At 43.8% G+C, this 20582-nt stretch overlaps 1 protein-coding gene across 1 annotated transcript; it reads left to right on the top strand.

Annotated features, from left to right (window-relative positions):
- Window positions 1-11153: 11153 nt before the first annotated feature.
- On the top strand, window positions 11154-20267 carry vwa1 (von Willebrand factor A domain containing 1). The gene is made up of 6 exons (XM_037105477.1): window positions 11154-11578; window positions 14817-15374; window positions 17231-17560; window positions 17691-17966; window positions 18232-18501; window positions 19252-20267. Exons 1-6 carry the CDS (start codon window positions 11494-11496, stop codon window positions 19278-19280), a joined length of 1548 nt encoding a protein of 515 aa, XP_036961372.1. The 5' UTR covers window positions 11154-11493; the 3' UTR covers window positions 19281-20267.
- Window positions 20268-20582: the final 315 nt, after the last annotated feature.

A 20582-nucleotide genomic window follows, 5' to 3' on the forward strand; every position in this document is an offset into this window, starting at 1 on the left:
TGTGACGTAACCTCCACGTACGCGAACTGGGCAGGGGTCTATTCACGATTGATAAGTTTTGGAAAGTTTTTGTTAAATTCATTGATATTAAGGGTTATTTAGATCAGGAATGGGCGGTTATGCGCTACGTGAAGCTGAGGCAAAAACTAGCTGCTCATTTCACATATGAACACACAGAGAGGAGGATATAACCAGTGAAAACCCCCAAATCAGAGCTAGTGCAACTGCTGGCCAGTAGGTGTGAGTGTTACATTTAGTATCTCGCCTCAATTTATTTTTCTGCAGTTCTGACTGCACAGCCCTGATTATTGCATTTACTATTTTTGTTCACTCAAATGAGCTCAATTGTTATACTTTTCATTATGTGGATCATCCTGAAATGTGCCAAAAGCCGAAATGAATGAAGTGAAGAGTAAAAGCAATAAATAATCCTTTTGAATAGGTTCACCTTCTATTCACGCTTATTCACACAATTTCTTTCAGAGTTCATCCAAGGACCACCTATGACTCTCTGCCACAAGAAAGAAAAAGTTTCTCTCAGATGCTCAGTGACAGTACACGAGGCTGAGGGACGGTTGCCTGCCAACCACTCAAAGAAGCAGCTTCGCTCAAGGACAGAGTCATGCAAGCACAATGACCTTTTGATTAGATGTTACCAGTGGCTAAGAATGCAACAGAAAGCGCCATTGTTCAATTGTGTGTGGTCCGTGAATTGATTTTAAGGGCAATGGGGTCACAAGAAGAAGGTACAGAAAAAAGAAAAAAAAAAAAAAAAAAAAGACACAGCAGACCAAGGCCCATGTATTTGGAATGAATGGAATTCAGTGGGACTCTGCTGAAATTTGTGTATGTGCAAGGAGAGATATGAGCTATGACTCATACAGTGCCATACTCAACTCTCCTGCAAAGCATAGTTTTTATATGGTATTATAGTTATTACAGTATAGAAATATATACCACAATATGTAAAGTGTAGCATACTATTGAGTAGTGTGTGTTGTATAAGTATATTATAAAATGTATTGTATGTTATAGTATACTAAATTATGATACATTATGTATGGTGTTTATTTATATAGCACCATTCAGATGCAAGGCACGTCATCATGATATACAGTGAAATGCATAAAAACTCCAACATTAGGACTTTTAGAAAATGTAGGTATAGTATAGTATATTAAAGTGAAGTGTAGTATAGAATGGTGAAATACCTTATTGTTCATTATAGTATGGTGCAGTATGATATGGTTTGATATTCAACAGTATTGTAGACGTCAAAGTGTGTGTAATATCTTGTGCTGTAGTGTAGTGAAGTAAAGTACACTGTGTGTAGTCTAGTATCGTGGTATTTGGTGCAATATGGATGGTATATTTTGATATGAGAAAATGAAATATAGTAGACTCGAAATAAATGTGTCATCACTGACAACTGTGATGATCCAAGAGTGAGGGTTTAAGCACATTTTGAATGTGCTCAAAGTTGATGCATGCCAGTGGTGCCATTGGGAGCCACTGTGCTTCGACCAGTATCTGTACACGTCATTGTTTTAAGATGCTGTCTCTCTCTCTCTCTTCTTTTAACCAAAATTATGTCTCTTCTTCAGCAGTTCACATAACCTTTTTCCATAATCCCCTCTAATCACTGTCTTGCTGATCTCTGACTTTTTCTTGGTTATTTTGAGACGGTTTGGCATCGTTTCCCCACTCCCTTCCCAACTGTCTCATCAGCACCCGTTTACTGTATACGCTTGGCACCGCTCTCATCGCCCTTCCCATTTTCCAATCTGAAACCTGTACCATGACAGGACAGCAAAGCCAAACACCGGAAAAGTGTGAAAGGGTGGAATGAACTTCCACCAGGTCTCCGTGTGGAGGAACTGTTAGTACAGCGTGGGTACTTTGTCAAAATGATATCCTGGCTTTGTCACGGAGCAGTCTCCACACCGACGTGTGCTCTATTTGTCTCTGAGAGGCATCCTGTTTATACAGTCTGCTGAGCAGTCTCTAGTGTATCATAAACAAGACTTTATATGTAGCAAAGACACAGTTTGATTGCAAATGATGTACAATAGGGACTCTTTATTTGGAACATAGTTCACGCATAGTATTAATAGTGATTTATACATTAAACAGGACCAGTACAACATAACCACTGATGACGTACAGATAAGAGGTGTTGAAAGAAGATTTGCTGAATCGGACACATTGTCTTTTTTAACAGACGTTTGCTGCTTGCCTAGACCTGTATGTGCTGAAAAGAAAAAAGCCCAGACTCTGAGTTTGAAAACCTTGAGTGTTGAAAAGCAGAGATAGGAAAGATTTTATGAAATGACCTCCTGCCGTATCTCGCACTGAACTCGGACTATTTGTACAGCTGTGCTCAGCGTCCCTCGTATCCAGTGCGTAGGTATCGGTTGTTACCAGTGCCTTGCCTCAAAACAACAATAATAAAAATTTTACATGACATAATATTGTATACAGCATTATACATTGAATGCATTGAAAATAATGGTTAATTGCAGCCCCATTTGTGTTTACACTATCTTCAGTGTCTTTACATTTTCAGACTTTCAGTTTACTTTAAAGCCAGCATGTGTGGATTAAAAAGAAAATCATGGTTGCCCCAGTGGAAATAGAAAGATTTTTTAAATCAAAAAAGTCACAATCATTTGAAAGCTAGTCTGACTTCCTAGATGTAGACTGTAAAGCCTATCACTGACACCCATTCCCTCCTTCCTTCTGCTACCTGAAAAAACAAAGACAACCTTCAAACTAGCAACCTACATGCTGCAACTGGCAAGTTGACCTGTCTGCCAAAACACACCTAAACAAGCCTGCAGCTGACACCTTTCCTTTTGCCAATTCAGTGCCTGGGCTCACCTCTCCACGTGCAAACCGAATTTCCCTTGACACTATTTTGAAGAGGCATTGGAGCTGCATCTAGCGTTTAGCCCTGCACAAGATGATTGTGATTCGTTTAAAGACGCGCAAGCACGCCAGAGGGGTTTCTCCTCAATCCCAGCATGAGAATTGGTGCAGTCCGTCCATTTTCCAGCACTAACACAGGACCGTGGAGGCCCTGAGGCATTTGAAAGCCGAGTCACATTAAAATTCTACTCATAGTGGCTTTAACACTTTGAACACCCTCTGGCCCCGATCATCTAGCCATAAGAGGTGGAAGCTGGATATGAAAACTGGGATATTTCGAAATTCCGGAGACCGCTCCCCTGACGGTTTCTGTCTGTTAATCGAATCATTCATGGCTTTCATTGCACCACCATAAAAGTATGTCAGATATTTCTCTCATTCTGTTTACAGTTTTACAGACTTCAAAACCCAGAGGGCCGACAGTCCCTGCTAGATGCTCTGTGAGGCTGTGTTTTTGCCACAGTGGTTCCTTCAGCTAAACATCCTCACTCAGTGAAAAAGCTTACATGCTTCTGCTTGGTAGGTTTATTGCTTTCCATGTTCATCATCTCAGTTTAGTATGCTAACACTGGCATGTTAGCATATTGTGTCCATTTACAAGTATTGTGCTTAAGTACAATCAGGAATGTGGACTTAGGCTGTATACATAGGCTACATGTAAATATATGTGGAATTTGAATTGTAATGGCTTGTACTTAAATTTTAGTACATTTATTGCCTGAAAATAGCTATTAATATTTAAATACATTTCATACCAGTTACTTTAAGATTGTAAAGGTGACTTTCACTTTTATCAAATTAACATTTCAACTTAACTTAACTGTTGCTCAAGTTTGACTTTAGGGTGTTTATACAACACTGTGGGAATGTAATAAACTTAAATTAAAACCTAGATCTGATAATGTTGGCAGACGAGTCCAGGGAATGCCAAAAGTTATTACAATTCAATTCTGAGGGAGAACGTGACATTTCATGGCAATCAACTGAACGGCCGCCGAGATATTGTTCAACACGTCGTGTGACGCTTTGACTGCTTCAGGTGCACATTGCTGCCTCACAGCCTATACTGATGCTGTTTTAACCCCAGAAGCTTCAGAGATGTTTCCACAAGAACTCTTTAACCTAACCAGCAGCCTCCCCGTCTCACACACCACCCATCGATCTCCCTCAGGCTACAACTTCTCTTCCCTCTTGTACTTGAGCTATGTCACACAACCTGGAAGCGTGTGTGTGTGTGTGTGTGTGTGTGTGTGTGTGTACTCAGTCTGACAATGGATTACTCATTGAAAAAGAGACAGGCCAGACAGCCAAAGCTCATGTCAGACAAGTTCAAACACGACACCGCCCCCTGTCTCCCCCATAGCATATCACCAACAGACAATGTCAGGTTTCTTCTCCTTCTTGTCACCTTGACACTCGACAGGAGGGGAGCTGAGTGAAACCAAGACGAACTGGACCGAATGACCTGTGGGGCACTTCAGAGGGCGTGTTGTGTGTGTGTGTGTGTGTGTGTTTATACTGTAAAAAGAAAGAGCAGGAAGTGGGAAGCAGATAACAGAGAGCGGCTGAAAACTTTTGAGTGTGTGCGGAACGTGCCTGGAAGTGAAAGGCGCGGACTTAAGTGGGGAGGCAGCGGATGTGGATGACAGGTGATCGTGTTAACAGGCAGGCCGGGCCGGACAGCGAGGTTGTCATCTGTCTGTCATTAAAGGGATGGAGGGATGTTCATCACACCTGCTCAGGTGCCTCAGTAAAAGTTTGCGCCACAGCGCTTCAGCCCCGCCGTGCTGAACCTGGCCTGTGAGGTCTGCAGTATCAAACGGCACGGTTTGACCAGCTGCGGCGACTGCGCTATCGTGAGCCTTTTGTGTATGTGCGCTTGTTATTTGAGCGAGACGATGCACGACAGGGTTGGTTTGCCTCACTGATAGCTTTGATAGGTTGCCAGGCCTTCCCCCCCCAAGATCAACCTGCCCTGACAGATTCCGCCGCGGATGCACTTGTAATTACAACACAGCCCTGCTCCTTTAAACCTTCAGACATACCACAAAAGTGACTTCAGCTCCCTTTTGTGTGTGTATACGCGTCGGCCCCTGCTTGTGCATTTATACTGTACACGCGTGTGTGCACCACTTTCGGTGTACATGTGAGGGCCTGTGTGCGTGCTTGTGTCTGCGTGTTTGTATAGGAGTGTTACTAAGGGTGGAAGGCAGCTGGGGCTGCGGAGGAGGGAGTGTGCGAGGCCGAGGAGCAATACGAGGGCGAGGAATCACAAAGGGAGGAGAGAATGGAGAATCCAGCTGCCGTCCAACTGAGGCCAAAACACTATGGAGGACCAGCTGAGAGGAGGAAGGTGAAAAAAGAAAGGACGCCTTGCTCTATTAAAGCAGACAGGGAAAGGGATGATTAGACAGAGACGGTAAAGCATGAGAAGAAATGCGACATGGGAACATGAGGCAGGAAAGGATTTATGAGAGTCTCTTGTGATGTGAATAAAGGCACAAACACACTTCAGCACAGTGCCGGATTGTGGTTGTCTGTGTGTGAGAAACTCTTGTTACATCCAGAAAAGTGTAGCCTGCCATCCTCCTTCCCACAGGCTGCGCTGGGAGAGCTCTGACATGGATGAGTCACCGCCACTGACCTTTTCTAATGTGGTCTCTGAATAAGTGGGACTTTAGTGTTTCTCCGTTTATGGCGAGCGTCAGAGGATCTTTGAGCAGCTTGTGCTTTTGGATGGAAATCCTTCGTTTTCTACAATGCAAGTGAGCACTTGGGGGCACGCCGAGGCTGTGAATGGAATTTCCTTTTTATATTGCTGAACTATAGTCAACAAAGCGAGATTCTTTGCTCTACGTAGAAGTATTGGAAACAACTAGAGCTTTTCCAGAGGCTCATTAGGGGTGAAGTTTCTCACACGCATGCCACCGGAGTCAGAGCCTACCGTGCTGTAAAAAAAAACAAAAAAAACAAAAAATACCCATAAAATGTTCTTCCAGTGAGCTTCTGCGTAAAGCTCTGGACTTGTTACCTCAGGTGTTCGCCGCGATCGAGTGTTTGGACCAGCCAGCCATTTCATCAAAGTCAGCTCTCTTTCATGCCGAGCTTAAGCAGACGAGTACATTTACCCACTATCTATAAATGAAGGCCCCCTGCCAGCCCTTTCCACAATAAGACCATTGTCTGAGCCGAGCCAGAGAGAACCTCCATCGTCCCAACTTGGCAGCACCAGAGGCAGCCTGTGACATTTTACTGTGGAAACTTGCAGTGGGTGTTGGCCTCACCAGTGTGGAGTCTCACTGGCTGTCGATTATTGCAAAACAGATGTTCTAACTAGCGAGGTGGATCTAGTCGCATATATGCCCGCTTTTACTCCGAGACAGTGAGCAGACACGGGCGCGTGTGTCCAAACTTAAATATGCACCTTGATTTATTCTGTGAAAACGCGGTCCCGTCTCCAACCGGACGGTTGCTTGGACGGTTTAATGTAACTTGTCATATTTGTTTAGGAAAAGCAAAGATAGAGCATTTCCCTGGATGCAATTAGGTCCCGAGTTCTTGGAACACAGGGGGGATATCAACAGGCAGCGTCCTCCCGAAGCAAGGTTCTACTCTGTTTTTCTTGTGCCTTAGACAGCCTTTTGCCGACCGCTCAATTGTCTGCCAGGTTTCTGGGTACAAAACAAAATGTTCTAAAAGTTAAAAGCTTAGGAAATTCCTCCATAGACGCAAAAGACGAGACCCACTGTGGACATACAGGATGCTGATCAGAAGAGGCAGGAAAATACCACTGACACAGGACCGGAGGTGTCAGTGTTTCTCAGGAAGGCAGTGGGCACTTGGAGCACTTGTGTTCCCCTGCACATCCCAGTGATGGGAAGTCCCTCCGACTCGCCTGTCTCTATTTTTAGTGTAATGGCTCTTATTTATGCGTCACGCAGGATTCCGCCTCGCAGGACGTGAAGAGAGCTCTTGGCTCCGCGTTTGAGCTGCTTGCCTGAAAGGTCCAAAATGTAAATCTTGCTTAATATTTTGTCTGAGTTTCGCTTTTATCCAACATCTTTGGATTTATCTCTCTTTTTCCGTCACTCCCACAGCCTGCATCGACCTTGTTGCTCTCCTTAATTTCTCTCCCCTCGATCAGCTTTCCACCTACTCCATCATCTTCTCTGTCTTTATGGAGCAGTTTTTTTTTTTCTTCACTGAGAGCAGAAGTGTTTCTGCTTTTCTTCCCCGAATCGCCACATAAACCGTGGCTTGCTGTAAACCAAACCTCGAATACCATGGACTGGCAGAGTGTAGGAAAACACTGGCAAATATAGATCTGTGGAATTTACTGAACCACTGACAGTGGCATTCCGATATGTAGCCATATCCTCGGCAGCCCAAATTTTAATGCGTAATTACGACTAGGTTGCTATTATAGGGGCCAAAGTTGCAAGAGGCAGTAACTCAGGCTGCTTAAGGAGTGTTTCAGGCTCCAACCCTGTCCCAAAGGATCGTCTGTTTTTCTCCGTTTCCAGGTTATCACACCCATAATGTTGTGATGAACAAAATGTCGTAAACTCTTCCACCGCCTCAGATGACATCTCAGTGTTTTTCGCCTCTCCACCCGTCCCCCCCTACTCCATCTGCTGCGGGATTGCCCAGAACTAAAAGGTCAAATTTACAGTGCTGTTGCACTTTTTCCCTCTGAAAGGACTTTTAGCTGTCATCCCACCAGGCCTACGATGGTATGTGAAGATGAGCAGAAACAGATCTCCGTGCAGGTTGCATAATCTGACACACTGATTTAGGCGGTGGAGGCATTGTGGTGACATGAGGCTGTTGGGTGAAAACAGCTGGCAATGTGCGGATGTCAGCGCAACGTCGAGCTGAAGATCGTGCGCTTGACACACACCGGGTCCGTCCGCTGCGTGTGATCTGTCACTGCACAACTCATGCGATGCCTGACATGGTGAAATACATGTATGAATGTGTTCACGTGCGGACACACGCCCACGCAGAAAATACACACTCGGAGCACACTCTCTGCACATGCATGTTCAGCTATTTACTGCTCCCGCACACACCAAGGCCAAGATGTTCTGGGTGGGGGTATTCAGTGTGTATCTAACTGATTTACAACTGAGTAGACTAAAAAAAAAAAAAAAAGCACAGGAAGAGAACTCCCATCTGTAGTAATATCCAAACAGCACAGTGTCGATGACCATGAGCTTCGGGGGCCATAAATGTGCATGTGAGAACTTGTTCAGGCCTGGAGGGGAGGAACACGAAAACCACAGAGAAATTAATGTTGCATGTCTGTTGTGCAGTAGCAGCAGAGTGTAAATGGATCATGATGTGTGTGGAACTTGACTTCCCAGATGTTTAACGTTCAGTTTTAGCAACAGAGCATGAAATGAAACATTTTTAGGAAACTGGACTCACATTTTAAAGGCAACCTCCGCTAATTTTACACATTGAAGTGTTCTTTAGTTCTTCAGTTCTCCCGTCATGTCACTCAGTGACACTCAGTTGCACTGCAGATAATTGCCCTCCTGTAACACTGTTGGATTCATTATGGACAGTTAAAAGACAAATTATCAAACTCAGTGCCACAGAACCAGAGATGTAGATTTTTTATTCCACACAAATTCATCTTCCTTTCCAAAACCTGTCGCTTACATTACTTACAGTGCAACTTGGCCACAGAGTGACATCACTGCAGGGAATTTATCAGATTACATGGGGCTTCCTCTAGAGCCACATAAGGCTTTAAAATACTCCCCAAGAACTGTAAACACACCCTAAAGCATCATTACGTAGAAATTCAAATTGAGTAAAATTAAAAAAGAAAAAAAGTAAATTGGTGAAGCTACCCTTTAATTGTCACACGATTCAGAGTCATCATTATAAATGCATATAAAATGAACAAATGGTGACTTTTTCTAATATTTTGTGTTCTTTCTACATATTTCCTTATATGGAAGTTTCCAATTACATACAGGTCAGCTATCATGATTGTTTACAATGACTGACTGCGCTGCACTGATAGTGTTTAGTTACTAGGTGTGTGTATTGGAACGGGTGTGTTTATTGTCAATGTCTCACTGGAACAATACATGTATTTGGACACGATGTGTCACAGAGGAATCCAGACCGTTGAATTCCGGCATCCTCTCACATCTATTCATTCCCTCCTACCCCCTTTGTTTCTTTTTTGTTTGTCTCGCACACAAGCACTTTAATAGGTCATGCACATGCGCGCGTGCACACACGCACACACACAATATAGGTCCTGTCTCTGCTGAATCATACAGTAGGTCTTTTGTGACTCCATGCCGCCTGAACTGTCCACTCACTTCGCTTTCACATGTAAATCTTCATGTTATTTTAAAAGGTTGAGTGGTTGACCTCAGAAAATTGCCAACATGCAAAGTTTGTGACCCTTTTTCCACTCTAGGACCTCGTGCTGTATAATTTCAAAGATGCACTCCCAGTGGTTTGAATGCTGCAAGTATTTGTGGTCCCTGTTGGTGTACCAGAGGCTCCTCAAGCCGAAATTCTTGGTTGCATTCAACTGGTTCAACAAATATTCAGAAAACAAAGTTAAGCTGAAAGTTAAAAATGACTTGCAATTCATCTTTTTTTTTTTTTTTTTACACCTGTGCCGAAGATATCAAGAGGGCTACTGGGTGTATCAGCAAAGATATATGTTTTCAAACAGATCCATTTATACACTTCAGCTAATATCAAAATATGCCGTATGACTCATCTCAGTGAAATGTAAAGTGAAATTTTAGGGGGTTTCCCATTTATATCCCTGCTAATAAACTGACCTGAAGTCTTGAATCTAATTGCGGCTCAGGTCCAGGGTGTAGACGCCTGTATGGGGAACACAGCCCTACTTACTATTCTGGGTTACTGGGGACACTGGAGAGAGCAGGGAGGAGTGAGGTACACAAGATAGTTAGAGTTGCGTCAAGCCAGACAGGAGTAGTCAGAGGGAGGCTGGGGCAACTTTAGCTTCAAAGTTAAAGCATGTTTCTGGGCAGCTATTGGCAGTGGCTTACCCTGAACACTACAGTGTTTAGTAGATTCAATTTGGTTCTTAATTTGCGGCATTTCTACTTAACTTTTGTTCCCATTTTCTGCTACTTTATACTGCTGCGGTAACACAGCTCACAGGTGAATATTGTGCTTTTTACTTTACCGTGTTTATCTGGTAGACGCAGTTATTTTGCACATTAAAGATACCCTGTGGGATTTTTCAATGCTGTGTTTTCATCAGTGGGCACCTCTTTCTTTTTTGTTGTGTTTTTGTGCATGAGTTCGAGGATGCACATGCACACTCACAAAGGTGAATGCCTCGCAGTGAACTGAAACCATTCCACTGACCAAGGTGGCAGTAATTGCTCTGCAACGCAGCAATATGTCCGCTAAAGCATGTTGACATGGATCTAGATAATGTAGGTTGAATAATATATATTTTTTTAAAGTGTTGTGATTATGATAAAGAAAAAGCATTTAACACATTAGTTAGGTCTTAAAAATGCATGCGATGCATTTTTGTGATCCACACTGAATCTAGGTAAAAATGTTGTGTTGCTCCACTCAACCCGTTTGATATTTAGATATATGTATTTAAAATGTACATCTAAATGTATATATATATATATATGTGTGTATATATATATATATGTGTGTGTGTGTGTGTGTGTATATATATATATATATATATATATATATATATATATATATATATATATATTACAATTGATAATGCATTGTTAGGGATTAAACTAGCAAACACTACATAAAGCAGTGGACTCTACCTATCAAACAGCGGCTACACCATCCTGCTTACCTAACAACAACAACAACAACAACAACAACAACAATAATAATAATCATCATCATCATCTTCATCATCAAGTAGTCAATACTTTTGTACTTTTATTCAAGTTCAATCTAAAAATAAAAAAAAAAGGAATTTGATTGTAATCGAGTATTTTTACATTCTGGTATTACCAGCTCTAGTTACTTTAGCCCACAGACGAAACGCTTTAATTCGACCACCGACAAAACCCGTGCGTTTAACCTAAATGTATCATCGCAACTATAATTAGCCTTGGTACGCAGGACAAAGTCCATGTGTGTATTTGGCCAGCACAGTTTGGCATTGCGTAACAGGAGTTTTACTTTGAAAGTGGCGCCGGGAACTCTCGTCCGTGCTCGCGTGCTTGATATTGGTGTGCTGAGCGCGAGCAGCCAGACGCGTTTGCATTGAGGAGAAGCATCCAGACTTCGCGCACGCAGACCGAAGTTTCGAGATCAGTTTAAGTCCAGCTACAGACGTCCCCAGTTACCGGCTGGTTGATCATGTCCAACGCAGGGGAAAGATAAGAAGCCGCCTGGATGTGACTCATACTCACTATGATTCTTCTCACTATGATCTAGTGACTTCATGGGAGCGCGCTCCTCGGGGCTCTGGTGGATATATGGTTGACTCCTGAACGCATTAAAAAAAATCGTGTTACCCTATAAATTGCTTCTTCGGAGGAACTGACTCACAGCATTGTGATGGAGAGCCACGCGAGTTTCACATGGATGCTGTTGTGTTTGCTCCTGCGGCCGATGGCTGCACAGAACACCGCACCTGAAGGAGGTAAGCTCCCCCAACACACGGACACAACTGGTCCGTATTTATTATAATGCAGGGAATTGTGCCAGGGATCGATTTGTAATCCGTGGCTAAAAGAGGAAACGAAAAATAGTTGCAGTAGAATTAAATGTAAGATGTAAGGTGCACTGTATAGCTTTGAATCAGAAGAGAAAGACCTGCCTCAACAAACTGAATAAATCGAAGTGTTTGTTTTCATGCTTAAAGAAGCTGACCTTAAAGGATAACACTATTTCATACTGTTCTACTTTGTTTATATCTAGCTTCAAACGTCCATCTGGGAGCTTATTTGCTTATTTTCCTCTGTGAGCAGCTTGTTTATTCAGTTATGATTTTTTTATTATTACCTCATTAAATATTAACCCCCCCCTTAATATCTGTTTGGAAGCAGCATTCACTTCAGCATCATAATTTTTATGCTGATCCAAAAACTTCTCACCGTTAATCTTCACACAGCTTTTGTCCTAAGTTAATATAAATCTCAGTTTATATTGGTGGCGCATAACATTAGATGCAGTGAGTTTGCCACGAGAAACTGATGCGGCTTCAGGAGGTGGAGAGACTGTCTGGGCTCAGGGAGGATCAGGGTGGGGTTGACATTACACCAGTGTTCTCAGCGAGCTGGCACGTCTCCAGGTATAGAATTGGGAGTTGATGAAACCCAACAGCCCGGCGGCAGTGGTTCCTCAAGAAGAGGGAGAGAGGCGGCGATAGGGGACCACCCTGGCTCCTGCACAAAGCCTTCAGGTGCTCCCCAAATAGCAGGGAAAAAAAAGGGTTGAATTCCAAATAACTGTCTGCTGATGAAATCGCTTGGCATCACAGCGGCGGTTTCCATGGGAAGGACAAAGCAGGCTCTCTGCTCACATTTGGATTATTGTTTTATCCCTTCAAGGGGCACTGTGTATGTTTAGGAGAAGAAGTACAAACTCAGAATTTCAATATTTGCAATAATGATGAGGTGATAACACATACTGAGATATATTCATTTTTCCATAAGTGAATAAAAAAGCTGTTCTCAGAGGGAAGTAAGGTCCAGAAACACTGCTTGAAGATAGAAAGGTTGCAAATATAAACATAACAAGATTCAATTGTGTTGTCCTTAAAGTTCAGTTTGTTCATGAGACAGAGAGTTTATTTAGTTTTTTTTTAGGCATGAAAAAAAAAAAATCAGTCAATGAAGATTTTTCTCACTTAAACTACATAGTGCACCTTTAAAGAAACAATCAGGCGAGAAGAGATAACAGCGAGAGTTACAGATTGGACCTGCAGTTTACAGTACAAACTTAATATGATAAATTTTTTAGCCGATCTTTTGTTACCTCACACTGACTCCTCGGTGAGTTTATAATGTGTGATCGGTGACTCCAGATCAGCAGTCTTGATTCACAAACACAACACAAACAGCCGTCATCACGGCGGTGCCTTCACGCCTTGCGGTAAATCACATGACCGTGAAGTGTCTGAGAGGCTAAACTTGGATGACGCCGAGTCCGTCAGCGAGAGCCGATCTTTATGTCTGCGTTAACGTTCTAGTGAGTGAGATGCTGACACCTTGCTATTTCCATTAATAGGGACCTTAGGAGACTGAACCAACATAGCCTGCAGTAATTGGGCTTTTAGTAAGTGCACTTGCTGCTATTAATGTCAACCTTGTGTCAGGAAGAGCTTACCATTCCTACAACTCACACCCACAGAAAGAGAGGCAACATGGAGCCCGATTTATGGGTAATCATGAGTTATTAAAAGGGAGTTAACCTCTCTGGCTCTGACTATTGACTTGAAATGAAATTTGTCTGTTTCAGTTTCTCATGTTCTCGCTTCCCTTCGTTCCACAAAACCTATATATTGTCATATTTGCGCATGTGTCAGCGGCAGACTCATTACACACCCATGTGTTCGGCAGGTTGCAAGACCTGCTCCGCTCCCGTACCGTTTTACTGGGACCACCTGAGGTTTCATGTTTCCACCATCACATCACTCGAGCACTAATAGTGCACCTATAAATCCCATTTAGCGAGCATACGATAACAGCAGGCTCCATTTAAACCCCCCCCCCCCAAATAAACAGACGTCGGATTTCAGATAAAGGCGTACCTGCACAAAGGTGGAGGTAGTAGGGGGGCTGCGATACGGAGCCCCCACGCTCCAAAGTCCAAACAACAAGACGATGTAAGGAATTCCTTAGGCTGATGGAGAGAAAGGCTGCGAGTGTGCACGTCTGCATTTCTGTGTGTGTGTGTGTGTGTTTATATATGGGATTTTTGTGTGCAGACCTTGCAGCGTCTTAAGCTTTCGACACCTCGAGTGTTATCAACACCTCATCTCACGTCTTGAACATTGAAATAGTAAAATAACGAAGGTGTCTGAGCCTGTGCTTGTAATTGCAGCATTATATCACCATATCTGAATCTGGCTTTTTTATTCACTTTTCTCTTTAAGCCCTTGCTCTGAGATTTTACCAGTGGGCGTTTTTTTTAGTTTTTTTTTTTTTTAGTTTTTTTTTTTAGGATGACTGCACACTCAGATGATCTGCAACTAAATATGCCTCACTTGCGGCGGCTGCTGCTCCTTTTCTTTCGTTCTCTGTCTCTCTCTGCGCTGTATATGGCTGTCCAACATTCCTCCTCGTCTCTCGCTTGGAACTGCCAGTACAGCCCACCCCCCCAAACCCTCAGTCTCCTTTTAACGCCTTTTATTTCCCCTTGTCCCACCTCCTTTCTCCACTCCCTCTCCCTTCGCCACTAATGCCCAGCAGCTACTGTTTTCCCTCCCTCCTGTGCTTCGCTCTTGGCACATGCTTTTTTAACTACGCTTCTGTTTTGACGCACGGAAAATTGGGGGGGGGGGGAATCCACTCGCAGGCCCAGGGCTTGAAGGCCTTTTATCCATCATCCACTTCTGAAGCTATCATAAAGCCGGCATCATTTTGTAGTTGCAGTGTTTGTTTGATTTCACCTTATCTTTGCTGTAATTGTTTGTTTCTTACTTGCTTCTGACTCTGCTGCTTTCATGTTGACGTCCCCTGTCCCCCTATAAAAGCTGTGTGACTTTTCCAAGACGGTCAGCCGAGAATGGGAGGGAGATTCCAAATGTGCGTTTGTCAGCGAAGCATGAGAGGGGATCAGAGGAAAGGAGTCATATGGGGAGTTGCACATAATTCTCCCACCAGCACCCAGAGGCAGCATATTAATGATTGTATTAATGTGTTTCTCCCCCACAGTGCTGAACTGCTGTGAGGGTGACGTCCTCTTCTTGCTGGACTCCTCAGGGAGTGTGTCGTCCTACGAGCACTCCCGCATGCTCACCTTCCTGTCTGAGCTCCTCCGCCCCTTCTCGCTGGGAGAGGACCAGGTGAGGGTGGGACTCCTGCAGGTGGGCACCCAACCGCGCGTCGAGTTTGGCTTTGACACCCACAGCACCCAAGGTGGCCTCCAGGGGGCTTTGAAGAACACCAAACCTCTCAGGGGGGACACCAACACTGTGGAGGCGCTGCGGATGGCAAAGGAGCGGGTGCTGAGACCTGGAGCACCGGGCGGGGCCCGGGCGGGGCTCCCGAGAGTGCTGGTGTGGTTGACGGATGGGGTGAAACCCGGGGATGTGGTTGGACCAATGGCTGAGCTGCGGGAGGAAGGCGTGGCTGTGCTGGTGGTCTCCACTGGGCATGGCAACTACCTGGTGCTGAGGCAAGTGGTGAGTCCACCTGTGGAGAGCCACCTGTACTTTGTGGACATCGATGATCTGAGTATCATCACAGACGACCTGCGGGACGCCATCATTGGTGAGTATGGTGCGAGGTAGCTGGGCGTATTTTAAGGTTCAAGGAGTAACACCCAAAGTGTGCCAGAAATGTTACTGATTAATTTTCAGTGTTGAATAATGATCAAATAATAAATGATTAATATTGTATGAAGATAATCTTTAAATGTCTGTCAATCATAACCCTTGTTACCGCTCTGTGTTCCGGACTCGAGATCTGTCTTTTAACTCAAGAAAAATAGAGACATTTTAAACGCATGAGAATTGAGAAATTAATTGTAAGAATGACATTCACATAAGTATCAAACGCAGAACAGAATTATTAATTCCTCATTTACATACACAATAAATGGATTGAAATATAATTTGCAAGCTGAAGGATTTGTATTAATTTACTTTGTGATTTTGCTGAATTTAATGCTAATGCACTGTAATTCATCAATTTAGAACTGTTTTGAGGGAGTGATTTCTGAGCCTACACATAGCATGTGTAAAGTGAACGGTGTCACTCTCTGTGACAAAATCACAGAAAACCAGAACGGCACGCAGAGTGTATACCTCTGCCAACAGTCTGCTTTTGAACTCAACTCACAGACACCAGCCACCTAAATATGCCTGATTTCTTAAATCACGTGCATTATTCCCGGAGAAATAATTGCAGATGATGAAAAACACAAAGCTTAAAACTAACTGGAGAATGTAGTCATGTAGCTGCTAAAGTTTAAGCCATTTGTGTCAAAACAGAGCTAAGAAGACAATTATAACAAAATATATTAGAATATAAAAAAGTGAATAGAAATATGACTCCAAGGGAATGGTAATGTTGATCCGTGTCAGGCGGAAACAGACAACTGCATGCTAACACGTTAGCGACCACAACTTTAGGCCATAGAGTGATATGTCGATGTTTGGTCTCCAAGTGGCCAAAAAATGAATTATTATATGCTCTAACTCTGCGAAAGTCTATGATCGTACAGGTGGCAAACTGCAGACTCCATGTTTTGAGTCAATTACACTGGCAGTTAACAGCCACTAGTATTTATAGAAGCAACGTCCGCTGTAGTCTGTGTGATCAATCTGCAGAAACACACTTTACCAAAGAAGCTGTCTCTATAAACATTTAGTTTCCGTAGCAGAAACGGACTCATCCAAACAGCTACAATCACACTTAGCTGCCTGCCCACTCTGCTGCACAAAGTTGCGTTGCGTGTCTCTGTGCTTCACCCTAATTCCGCACATGCCCCTGAAGACAGTGAGACTGAATAAGAGGCCGGGACGCCGGGAGTGTCTATGTGCGTGTGTAAGAGTCCCTGTAATGAGATATGATGATCTATTAATGGATTAATGATTCAGCTTCGCTTACTGCATCCTCCAACACTATGCCAGTCGTGACACATATATATATTTACAGATATAGACCAGGGGTGGCTGCCCACTTCTCTGGCCAGATTAGGTAACTGCCATTACGCTCACAAGGGAGAGCTGATTAATTCTGCACTCTATACTGCAGCTGTAAGCCGTGATGCATGGTATAAATAAGGTGTGTGTGCAACAAGGAGAAATGCTTGAGTCTTTGCTGAGAACCTAAAGGTCCTGCCACAGATATCGATGCCTCTGCGGCATTTGTTATTTTGTTGCAGGGCCTCACTGGGTTGGCTATTTCAAGTTGTCTTGTTGTCGGGTTATGGATGCACCCAGAAACCCAAGTCTGGCTGTCTACGTGGGTGGCTGTCTGAAACCAAGGAATTTTTAGCACTCTGTCTCATCCTCTTCCCTGACACCAGCCGTCTCCGAGTCTTCACAGAATTATAACTTGTCCCTAAATCCTAACAGACCCTCGCGCACACAGTGACTTCATCCTTCCTTGTCCTCCAACAGAGATCATCCGAGCCGAGCGAATCAACGTCCGCGATGTGTCCACTAACTCCGCCACGCTCCAGTGGCGACCCGTTCTGTCCGGTTTGACGGGCTACTACGAGGTCCGCTTCGCTCCGGTTCAGACGGGTGGAGCAGGAGGCGGCGGCGGCGGAAGTGGGACCAGTCCGAGCACCGGAGGTATTCAGTACCAAAGACTGATAGAAGGAGCAGATTCCAACACCGCCCGGCTGACAGGCCTGAAACCTGACACCACCTATACTGCCACACTGACGCCGGAGTCCAATGAACAGTCGTTTAATGCACTTTCTGTCACCTTCAAGACAAAGCCAGGTTAGATTACTGTACACTTCTTTTTCCGTTTACTGTAAATGTTTTCATTGGGCTGTGCACTGACTAAAATACTAAATAGGAGGTTGACTGAGAGGTTGTTTTTTTTTTTTGTCTCCCCCCCACACACCAGTGGTGATGAGCCCAGCTACGGTAACGGTCTCTGAGTCGGGGGAGACCAGTGTTCGGGTGAGTTGGGGTCCTTTGCAGCCGGAGACGGTCACGAGTTACTATGTCGAGTACTCCGCCCTGCCCAGGGGCAAGGTCCACGCTACGACTGTCAGCCGAACGCAAAACTCCACGCTCCTCAGAGGCCTCCAACCAGACACCACTTACTTGGTCACTGTTAGTGCCCGCCACACCTCGGGCAAGGAGAAGGCCATGTCTGTTAAAGCGTGCACTCAGGAAGGTGAGCTATACGAACAAACTGCAGTTGAACTAGGTGACCACGGATCAATTTACGCTAATCCTAATCCTACACAGCCTGGGCCCTTCCGGGTCTTCAGTTTCAGATAATGACTAGCATTTCCATTCAGGTTTGACTTGTCCACGTCGAGTTCAGGGAGCAGCTAGGGGAGCTTCCAATTCATTTTCCTATTAAAGCGTTTCTGTTTTCCGTTAGCATCTTTATTCATATCCCCTCTGACTAACATGTCTGTCGCCTCCATTTCCAGTGACTCCAGCCCTGGCAGACCTCCAGCTGACCACAGTGGGAAGTGACTCAGTGCAAGTCGACTGGAAGGTCAGCGTACCAGGTCTGAGGGGCTACTGGCTCACCTGGGAGGGAGAGCAAAGCTCCGACCAGCGCTCCTCCTTCTATTTGCCTCCCGATTCTCTGTCAACGCGCCTCACAAACCTCCCCCCATCGACTAGGGTCTGTGTGTCACCCATTTACAGGACGGCACGGGGAGAGGGACTGTGCTGCACGGCGGAGTTTCATTCAAGTGAGTGGCGACTATTTCATGTTGCAAAGTGAATTTCTGCAGTAAGGCACTTTTTTTTATGGGAATAGTTTGGGAAACACAGTTATTCGCTTCCTCTCAGACACACAGTTAGAGCCAGGCTTCAATTAGCCTAGCTTAGCATAAAAACAGCTAACCTACCTCTCTCCAAAGTCTTGGAAAGAAAGTCATTACAAGTAGGCCTGTTTCCCAAAAGTTCAAGTTAATAGGCTAATAATAACTCTGCTCTACTAAATCACGAAAAAACTATATATGTTTCTTTTTACTTTAACTGGTTCTCATTTTATTGTCCAAGTTTGTTGGATTTGTCTGTCGCCCAAAATAATAGAAAAATACTTTTGTTTCTGGTGCCCTGCATCTCTCTTCATAATCAATTACCCGGTTAAGAAGGATTATCCACAGACCTAACCATCAAAACTATTTATTTGGTTTTACCGGACAAAAAATCCCTGAAATAGCTTTTTTAAAATGTAATATTTGATCAATGTGAACACCCTCGATTGTGTTGGGTAGGAGGAAGAAAAAGAATCATATTGTATATGATGTATTTTGAGTTAACAGGCCCTTGAAACATGTTTCTGTTGGACTCCATCTCAATCCCATTTTTTTTAATCTGATGGCAGTAATCACAGCTACGAGACAGTTTATTACACAACACTTTGACTTTCCCCCAAATGTTTAAATGTCTGAATGTCAGTGTCTCAACTGCGTGTTTCTCCCTCTGCTCCTCAGATGCATTAGCATATGGCTACCAGTCATAGCATCTCTGAACTACAGGGGCACCTTACCAAACATGGAGGGACGATGGCTGACTCGAAGAATGCTGACTTTCATCCATAATTCTTTCCCCTGCCTCTCCCCTCTGTGGATATCCTCCAAGAGAGATGTGAGGTTTGGCTTGCTGAGCACTCATGTGGAAACCATAGACACTTAAGAGTGGTCCAGGACAATATGGCCACATGTTGACTGCAACAATCTGCAACACAGAGGACTGTTTGCTTTTTTTAAAAAGAAATTTCCATTGTCTCATCTGGTGTACACCTGAAAGTAAATGTAACGATTCAGTTTAAAGACGCAAAAAGCTTTTTTTTCCTCTGTCTGTTGTGCAGCTACAGGGCAGGGCGTGTGGGGAATGTTGGATGTTATACGTGTCTTGTTTTGGAGAAAGGCTCTGCACCATATGTGGGCTGCGTGCCCAAATCAGCGATTCTTTTTTCCAATCTCTGCTAACACTCAGAGAACATCTGATTTACATTTATAATGAATAGAAATGTGCCTTGTACTTAAATGACTTCCCTCGGCACATGCTCGATACTTGTGTGTGTGCGCGCAGGGGACATTAATATGTGGTCCCTAATAACAGGATCTTCGGGACCGCTTTGAACTCTCGAGAAAATTACGAACAGACCGGCCACATGCCCTGAGAACTACGGAGATGCTGCATATGATACAGATGAGCGTAAGTGAGAGTAGTCCTGTGTTGGAAAGAGATCCGTCATTCATATTTATTAATCAAGAATTGATAAAGTGTAAGAATTAATAGCATACTTTGTTTACTGACACGCCGTTTACAGACGGGTACATGTTGAAGCCAGTCTTTGCTGCCCCCTACTGAAAGGATCCTTGCAGCTACAGCTGACCGTCTTCTGTTTACCCTCTCAGAGCAAATGTATTGTTTTTATGTTCGTTGACCACTATTGAAACTTAACATGAGCTTGCAATAAAGTCCTTTACTCATTTTGTTTACATTAACTGTAGTGTTTCATTATCATAGTGCACTCGAGCATGTGGACAGATTCTTGCTTGTCAAATTCATATCAGGAGTCGTGCCAGTCAGCTTTAGCTTTGCACTTTGAGTTTATTAAATAGGACAAAACTAATATGTATGATTGATTATATCTTTAATGCAACACTGTAGGCATTTTCTGCCAGTTTCTACATAATGTAGAGAATTGTATCATAACATAATGTTAAGTCTTGAAAACTTGAAACAGGCGTTGGTGGGAAGAGACACCAATTGACCCTTTTACAAGAGAATGAACCATCAAAATGATTGTGTAGCT

Source organism: Acanthopagrus latus, chromosome 7 (genome assembly GCF_904848185.1).
Source record: "Acanthopagrus latus isolate v.2019 chromosome 7, fAcaLat1.1, whole genome shotgun sequence".
Classification (NCBI taxonomy): Eukaryota; Metazoa; Chordata; class Actinopteri; order Spariformes; family Sparidae; genus Acanthopagrus; species Acanthopagrus latus.